Genomic DNA, 8,925 nt, shown 5'->3' with positions numbered 1-8,925 from the left:
TCAGTGCATAGATTATTTCAGCCGACAAATATAACAAGCATTTATTGAAACAGAAAACAAAAAAGTTTTTTCTAAATTGTTTTTGAAATGCTACATTATGCAACATTCGTATTTCCATGAAAAGATATATCAAACATGTCTCTATATATTACCGAGCATAAAGTTCAAACGTACCATAAAACCTGATAAATATCTTGTTCAAATCACTTTCCAAGTCGTGAAACATTGTCTGGTCAATGTATGAATCTAATTTGTCACAAACATCACTCGTGTTATTTTGATGAACCACGCTGTGTAATGTAACCCAAGCTGAAAATGTTTTCCCCTTTTTCTGGCAACAAACAGGTGTTGAGATGTTAAAACACCAAACTGAAACCTTTTACGAGGAATCATGTCTGCATTAACCACAATACTTGTGGTCAGAATGCAAAAAAAACACTGATAATATATGCATTTACACTATGAGATCTCTTTTACCAGTGGCAAAATATAATGGTAGGTTTTTACCCTTTTAACTGGTACAAAACTGACACCTTTATTCAAGGCATCATGTTTGCAATGACCACAACACAAGTAGTCAATAAAGCAAACAAAAAGAAGCAACTCTGATAAGGATATGATGCCTTGAATAAAGGTGTCAGTTTTGTACCAGTTAAAAGGGTAAAAACCTACCAATATATGCATTGTCTTTTAAACGAATTGGTCCACACCAGAGACAACCTTCTTTTGAGCCTCGTCTCAAAACGGCGTCCTCTGGTCTAACACCATTTTCAGACGAGGCTCAAAAGAAAGCTGTCTCTGGTGTGGACCAATCAGTTTCAAAGACAATGCATATATTATCAGAGTATGTTTTTTGTTTGCATTCTGACCACAAGTATTGTGGCTAATGCAGACATGATTTCTTGTAAAATATTTCAGTTTGGTGTTATAACATCTAAACACCTGTTTTTTTGCCAGAAAAAAGGGGAAACCCTATTCTCATATTTTGGTACTGGCAAAGGAGGTCCCATGATGTAACCCGAGCTCTTCGTAATTGGCAATCTTTTCTTCTTAGTAACCAAAATGTTATGTTTATGCACTCGTAAACATTGGCGCAATATGGCAGAACTCGTCGGCACACCACACATTTCCTCAGCAGGTTAAAGTGATGGGACGACGTGAAATCCCTGTACGCGGTGCTGAACGGAGGTATCCGAGAGGCGTAACTGTGGTCATGCAGGAGGACCGGTGGCACAGGTGGCGCGCGCATCCACGGAACCAACCCACGCACGCGTCGTTAACGCCGCCCTACAAGGGCCACGCTGGAGGAAAGTCTCCGACACAATTCAAAGTGCCCTCTTTATTTGAATGGAACAACATGCAGATGAAATAGCTTATGGTCAGTCGCATACACAGGCTCAGTTGTTATTACGCATCGCCGGTTGCTCGTGCAGAGATCGTCGTCTGGTTATTTGGATGGAACAATGCCAATAATGTACTTTTGTTAAAGTGTTGACCACGCATCACGAGACGAAAATTGGCGCATCACAACAAGGATGAGATCGTTCAATTTAAATTTGCTAAGATGTATCAGAATGAGTAATGCCCAAGTTGCCTGGGCAATTCGGGGAAAATGCCTTTTTGAAGTTGATGTGATTGTCCACACCAGCCAATCGGCTTCGACAAAGACGGCACCTGTGAAACCATGCATAGCTCCTTCTGCTACAGGGAGATTCAAACCCGACCTGTGAAGCTTGTCATCTAATGAAAGTATTCTATCAATCGTGCAAAATTGTAAAACGTAAGGACACAAGAGATACCCAATGTAAGCGCCAACGTAGCCTCTCAATAAAATGTAAAATCATAAAATGAATTCTTTAATATGGTCAGAAAAATCATGAGCAAACTTACGGGAAACTCCAAGCAGATTTATTTTCATGGAAACCCAACTGCGGGAACTCGGCTCGTATGTAGTCTTGGTTCGGCAATTGATGCCATGCAAGGTGCAGCAAAGTGATAACTGATCGCGATGAGAAATTGTCACCAGCCTGAGTGTAAAGTGCAGTAGTTTGGTCTGACGGAACTGCCGGCGTTCTTGACTCAATTGAATCGCCTCATCAGATCAAGAACACCTTCACAGCCTCCAAATGTCCACATATCCACATTAAGCGCACGAGTAAGGTGCCTGCACAGTACGGTACTATGTTTAAGAGTCTTAGGATTCAGGAGACATGGGTCAGAAAGCAAAGATGTGAACAGCGAGCAGAATAGTAAACTGTACCCGCCGATACCCAGCATCTCGGATCCCTGAGTAACAGAAGCAATGGACGATGATGAGAGCTGTATGCTCAGCCATGGCTCGGCTCAGCTGAGTGTAGTTAAAACCACACTTGGAGTCGACTGGCATGAGCCGAAGGCAATGCTGAGCAGAGTCGTGACCAAGGATAATGGGCCTCGACCAGTTATATGCAATGTTAATGTGTTTTAAACTCGCACACAATGTGGTTGGTGCCTTTTACAAATATGAATGGAATAAAACATTTAGGGTGGTGAGTAAAAGTCACTGGCCATCAGCCTACAGGGAACTTCTTGCTCAAGATTGTTTGTTAAACATTAGAAATCTTGCGGTTTTAGCGATGGGCAGATTGTTTTACATGTAGTATAGGCAACAAAGCAATCATGCATGTTTCATTGATAGAGATGAGCATGTAAAAAAATTTAAGTTTAACTTGCAGTATTCGAAGTTAAATAGAAATAAGGGATTTAATTTTAAAAAATGCAAAAGGATGCTTAAATGGCGAGTTAGACCTATTCAACTAATTATCTTGCTTCCGCGGGGCTATCAAGGGTCTACACGACCCAGATTGGCCAGACATTGCAACCTCTCATGTTTTGCAACTTGGCCACATAGGCGTGGAACCAAACACCCGTGACCCCCCCCGCTGTAGTGCACTTTAAACGCTTCACACGACATGCTGCTCCACGCGCGCGTCCGAGCCGCGCGGTTCCCTGTGCCGCGCATGCGTCTCCTCCTCGCCTGCCACCGTTTTATTCACAAGGTTTGGTTCGCGCCAATTGTCATTTTGAACAGACTCAGGCAATTTTGTTTCTTTTTGTTTCACCTATGGATCCATAGTGCCCTATTAGACTGAACCTGAATAGCAACACATTATGTACAGTAATATACTTACATTCTTGGCCTGAGAACAGATGTAATTACAATGACGACTGTTTACATGCTATTTACAGGGTTGTTTTTCTTTTTGCAGCTTTGTTAAGCACATTATTTGCACAAGTTGCCGTCTTTCGGCAGGATTTAGTATGGTATTTGCCCCATCAAAAGGCCCGATATTGTGGGCTCCACTGCAATAGCTGAAAGGGACAAAAAGCAATCTAATGTGTAATGTTTGTGCACATTAGAGGTCTTAAGCCTTCCATCAGGACCTAGCTAACCACAGCAAAATGGTTCATTTCAGAAAAAATACGGCTGCCTGCAGGGAGATTGCTCATAAAATGGAGCTTAATAAAAGCAATAACAAAAATACTGCAGAATATTGAAAAAAGACTCGTTGGCAAAAAGATACTGGGATAAATTTGTTCAATTACAATGAGATTTACATTATTGTATAACTCACGCTTTACTCGGTGCATAAAATGCCAATGTAATTCCTTACAGCGCTTCACGTAAAAATACCTCAAATGCAGTAACACGACGCTATTAACGTGGAAAAAATACGCAAGTGAGCACGCATCTAGGCCTCGATGAGATCCCATCGGTAACTCCAATCTATTGTCACAATGCATCTTCCCTCCCGCCGGTTCAAATCATTTCCTGTCAACAGACGAGCTACGGATAGTCAGGCACACACCTTAAGTGTGTACAAAAATATAACAATGTTGGCTAATCCACGGGGGACGTTTCATTAATTCCTGCAACGCCGACAAATGTGTAACCCAACGACATAAGGAATACGCGGTGATGTAAAATTATGCGTACAATCGCACGCGGATGGCTGGTGATCAGGCTTTTCATTTTTTGCAAATTTTACTTCAACGGGGTTTAACTCAACCAAAATGTAAACTGAAGGTGATGTTACAGTACTAATGGGATGTGGAATGCATATCCTCACCGACGGGTTAAGTGTGCTTAGCAAATGCAGTCGTTTTCTGCAGAGCATTCAAAGTTAAATTCCCCACAGCCTTATCTGTATTTAACATCCACAATTTACACCGAAGAGATCCTTACAGTATACACGTATATATCAATGTCTCATAGAATTTTACGTTCTGATTTTTTTATATTTAAATCTGTATCAAAGTAATGTGCACACTATATTCATTTCAGCACCTTTGGACGTATTGTTACTCGGGTAACGGAAGCAGTAATCACATGCCACCTTATTAATGTAGTTGAACAAAGGCCTCCAGTATACTGGGAATCTTCCCCTTGTATGTCACTTTGTGTCCGATGAGGGCTTGCGCAGCCAGACACTGCAGGGTCACGTGGCAGGTAGGATGGATGAGATTTTTGGCCATTTCTTTTTCATCCAGCAGCTCGTACGAGGTGCGGCGGGCCGCATTCGCCATGTCAAAGTGGGCTCCGTTATCGAGGAGAAGCTTCATGATGTCCGAGTTGTTGTTGAGCGCCGCCACGTGGAGCGGCGTGTTCCCGTCAAGGTCACAGGCGTCGATGTCGGCGCCGCACTCAAGAAGCAGCGACGTGACAGGGCCCGAGGGGAACTTGCACACGGGGTAGCGGCCTACCGCCGTCGTGTCCTTGTCGACGGCCAGGTGCAGGGGCGTGAAGCCGTTCTTGCCCCGGGGGTCAAGCCGCAGCAGCTTGTACACCGACTGCTTCTTCAGGAAGTCTTGCTCCGCGTCGCACGGCACCTTCTCCAGCAGGCACACCAAGTGCAGGATGATGGATAGGGCTTTGTTGAAGGGGCCGTGGTCTCGTTCCATTGGCGACGGGCTACTGGTGTGGTGGAGGTGCTTGAGCCCACGCTCTATCTCCAGCACGCTTTTTATCAGTATTCCCACGAGATCGTAAAAATCCACCGTCGTTCCCAAGAGGCCCTGGGCACGGTCCTGAAGCATGAATGAGAAAAGCTCAGCAAAGGAGAGGAGGCTACTGGCCGTCATGGGGCTCAGCGGGTCCAGGTACTTCTGCTGCATGTCGAGCGCGTACTTCCAAAGCTTTATGCAGCGTTCAAAGTTCCCAGAGTCGGCGTACACGGCCCCGCGATAGCGAATGTAATACGAGGTGTCGGGGTGAGATGGGCCGAGAACTCTTTCTCGAATGAGCAACGCTTGAGTTCTCATCTCGTCAGGGTCGGCGATCAGTGCATCCAACTCGTCAGCATTCGCCACCTCTCTGGCATAATCGTAGGCTGCCACGAGCTGTTTGGGATCCGGTTTGTGGATGATATTCGTGCGGTCACAGTACCTCATTTCCATGGCTTTTTTCCAGTATTTGAGGGCTGTCAATAAATCCCTCTTCTTGTCGACAAATGTGGCACCCAGCAACTCCAATGCGTCGATCCGTTCCTCCCGTGACGTCTGCGGGTTGTGGATCAGATATTCCACAATGTTGGTGTGGCCAGTCACGCTGGCTGCCATGAGAGGCGTCATCCCGTAACCATCCTTCTCCATGTGCGCGCTGTACTTGAGCAGCATCTTCATGATCTCCAGGCTCCCCGATTCGGCACAGTCGTGCAGAGCCGTGTTTCCCTTGACACTCTTGCGGTTCACGTCGGCGCCTCTCTCCAGCAGGTACTTCGCGATCTCCTTGTGGCCCTTGTAGCAGGCGATCATCAGGCAGGTATGACCGTGGCGATTGGCCACTTCCAAATCGGCCTGGTGCTCGATGAGGTACTTGACAATATCCAGGTGGCCGTCGAAGCAGGCGGCGCGCAGCGGCGTCGAATTTGTCAGGGTGGTGTTGTTGACGGAGGCGCCGTGCGCCAGCAGGGACTTCACAACGGCCAGGTGGCCCGCGGCCGATGCGGCCCACAGGGGCGGAGCTCCCTCGATGGTCTCGCCGTCGAAGTTGACGGAGCCGCCCAACTCTATGTTGGCATTGCAGTGCTCCACGAGGTAGAGGACCACGTCAAGGTGGCCGTAGCGGGCAGCTATGAGCAGCGGGGTGGAGCCCCCCGTTTTCTCGGTGACCAGGCCGCGCAGCTCCTCCGGCGCCTTGTGCCGCAGCAGGCGCTGCAGGAAGCGCAGCTTGCCGTCGCGAGCTGCGTTGAACACCGCCGTCTTGATGTCCATGCTTGCATCCGACTAACTCACTTTCATGATAACCTGTAAATAAAGTGTGGGCAAGTCACGTGAGTGAAGCACTTTCCGAGTACTGGTAAACATCACAATTACAGTAGTTTGATGTATTAGTCTTGGGTAAATATACAACTCAATTTACCAAAGAATTAATTTTATTTTAAAATGTTGCATATTTTTATTTAAATTGGTACATGAGTTACATGTAAAAACATGACAATTTAAATGTACTTTATTTAGAGCGAAAGTTCCCTATCTATGATACGCAAACCCTGGGGTGTACACGTGTTATCTCTCGGGAGTCATTTACATTATCATCAGCCATGGTCAATCGATTGAGAGTTAAAGGCCTGCCCAAGCCACTGCCACCAGCTCCTGCGATGTATAATCAACCAAGCGCTTGCACACCGATTTAATCGATTTTGCCTCAGTGGACGACCTTTCGGATGTGTCCCGTTCCTGAGCTGTCATTGCCTTATTATTCTTCACCATTGTCCTTTCCAGAAATGTGTCCTGCACAAGCCCACTTCTATGTCTTCTTCAGGTTTCATATGTGGTAGCATAGCTGATAGGCTTCGTAGGGTACACAAGAAAAAAGTTGTAAATCATTCATTGAATGCATTAGACTATTAATTATAACTCGTGAAACATTCATTATGTAAACTTACGATCAGAATGTAAATATTGTGGATTTGCTCTCCAACACACCAGTGTGCTGTACTAGTAACGAATTTGCATGTTGTGTTTACGTGACAAATCTTACTAATTGGCTGTGTCGGGTGGTGGCGGGTTTAACGATTTATATTTACGCGACCTAACCCAAAAAAACCTATATTATTACGATCATCTCTCAAATATCTCAAGTTCAGGCTATTGCCCGAAGCGTCGCCTATGATCTATTTTCCTTTTACGGCAGTGGCACTGTGACGAACGTGTCCCCGTTATCTATGCTTTTGCACCAATGCCAACACAGCAGTATCACTAAATTATGGAATCATCTGACAGCTGATAAAGAATAACTGGGAAATCAAGAGCAGTCGTCCTATGGATGGACGATCCCCCACCATGAAAATGTGGAATGACTCGGGCCTGCACGGGAGAATAAGTACCGCCCACTGCATTTGAGCAGTGCGACGTTTGAGCTTCTTTTTGTTTAAATCCAAAACAGATTGGAACAATTAACATGTATTCACTGTACAAACAAAATCCTCAAACAGAACAGATGGCGGGGGTGTGAGCGAGAGCTATTTAAGGCCGCGTTAAGAAAAGGTCGCGCCAGTGCTGTTGGAGTTCACATGTACACGGCCGCACGAGGACACGGGCAGCTGAAAACAGAATCATCACCATCACCACCACACCGGAATAATCAATACCGAGACAAACAAGGCAGCCGCGGGCGAGGAAGCGGGGGCGGGGGAAGCGAAACAGACGCGACCCAGGGTCTCGCTTCGCCCGTGAACTTGGACGCGGGGGCGGCCGGGCCTCAGTAGAAGCAGACCGAGGCCGGCCACAGCCTGGCACGTGAAGAGCCGCGAGGTCTCCACGGCCCGGGCCGCGGGCCGCAGGGGGGTCGCGGAGAAGGAGCCGCGGCGACCTTAAGGCCCCCCCACCCCCCCGCGCCATTTCCCCGAGTCATCCCCGAGGCACAGCAGGCCCAGTCCACCCAAGCCAAGCAACGACGCCACGGGGGTTCGCACACCCGCTAGGGTATGCGGGAGACGCGCGGATCGCGCGGGGCAGAGAGGAGGAGGAGGAGACGGGGAGGGCGGCAGAGGCGCTGGGCGCGTCGCCAAATACCGACACGGCCCCGCGGAGTCGAAAACGGGGCCTCGGTCTCGCCTGGACGCGCGCCGGAGAGAGGGCCGGAGGAGCGAGCTGGGGGGCTCAGGCGAGCAGGGGCGCGGGTTACCGTGAGGAGGCGCGGCTGAGGAAGGGCAGTGCGGGTGGCGCGGGGATGGAGACGAGGATGAGGAGGAGGTGACGAGGGAGGGGTGGGGGTAGAGAATGAGGAGGAGGAGGAGCGGACTCTTCGATCTTCGTCTTTGGGCCGCGGGGTCGTGGAGGTGTCGAGCGATGGCGGCGAGTCCAGGAACAGCTGATTCACGGCAACACAGCGACCAATCAGCAGCGAGCCCCTCTGCCACGGCGAGCAATCAGAAGCGGACTCCACCGCTACAACCGCCAATCAGAAAGGAGCGCTACTGTCACAGCGACCAATCATAAGTCAGCACAGCCACCAATCAAAAGCGAGCTCTACAATCAGTAACCAACCACCAATCGACGCTTCGCTCTACTTATCATCACAACCACCAATCACAGTGCAACACCAACACAACCACCAATCACACTTCATGTCCACGTTTATGGACACAACCACTACCACAGCAACCTCGTGCTCTCTTATGGCTGATGTAGATGCAAAGCAACAACTACAATTTCACATTGAGGTGGTCAAGCCAGACAAACAAGTCTGGAGACAGCGGAGTGTATCGCTGTGATGTCTCCTTTGTATTTGTGGATCGGGCATTGCGACGTTTTACGTTGTATGGTCTGTTCTGGATGACCATAGGAGCACACTACTGAAGAGTTTTACATTTTACACTTGTGCATCAGGGATCTGCATTTGCCATGGTTTGTGCGGATGCAGTTTAGGGTGGACCATGAGCT

The 8,925-nt window shown here is 47.9% G+C and overlaps 1 protein-coding gene across 1 annotated transcript; it reads right to left on the bottom strand.

The window, feature by feature from the left end:
• Positions 1–786: 786 nt before the first annotated feature.
• LOC144943280 (protein fem-1 homolog C-like) lies at positions 787–8,377 on the bottom strand. Its single transcript, XM_078870643.1, has 2 exons — positions 8,168–8,377; positions 787–6,285 (listed from the first exon to the last, which is right to left on the bottom strand). Exon 2 carries the CDS (start codon positions 6,250–6,252, stop codon positions 4,381–4,383), a length of 1,872 nt encoding a protein of 623 aa, XP_078726769.1. The 5' UTR covers positions 6,253–6,285; positions 8,168–8,377; the 3' UTR covers positions 787–4,380.
• Between the last annotated feature and the right edge of the window lie 548 nt (positions 8,378–8,925).

Source organism: Lampetra fluviatilis, chromosome 30 (assembly GCF_964198595.1).
Source record: "Lampetra fluviatilis chromosome 30, kcLamFluv1.1, whole genome shotgun sequence".
Taxonomy (NCBI): domain Eukaryota; kingdom Metazoa; phylum Chordata; class Hyperoartia; order Petromyzontiformes; family Petromyzontidae; genus Lampetra; species Lampetra fluviatilis.
Note: the sequence above shows the minus strand (reverse complement) of the source record. Positions and strands in the feature narration are given on the sequence as shown.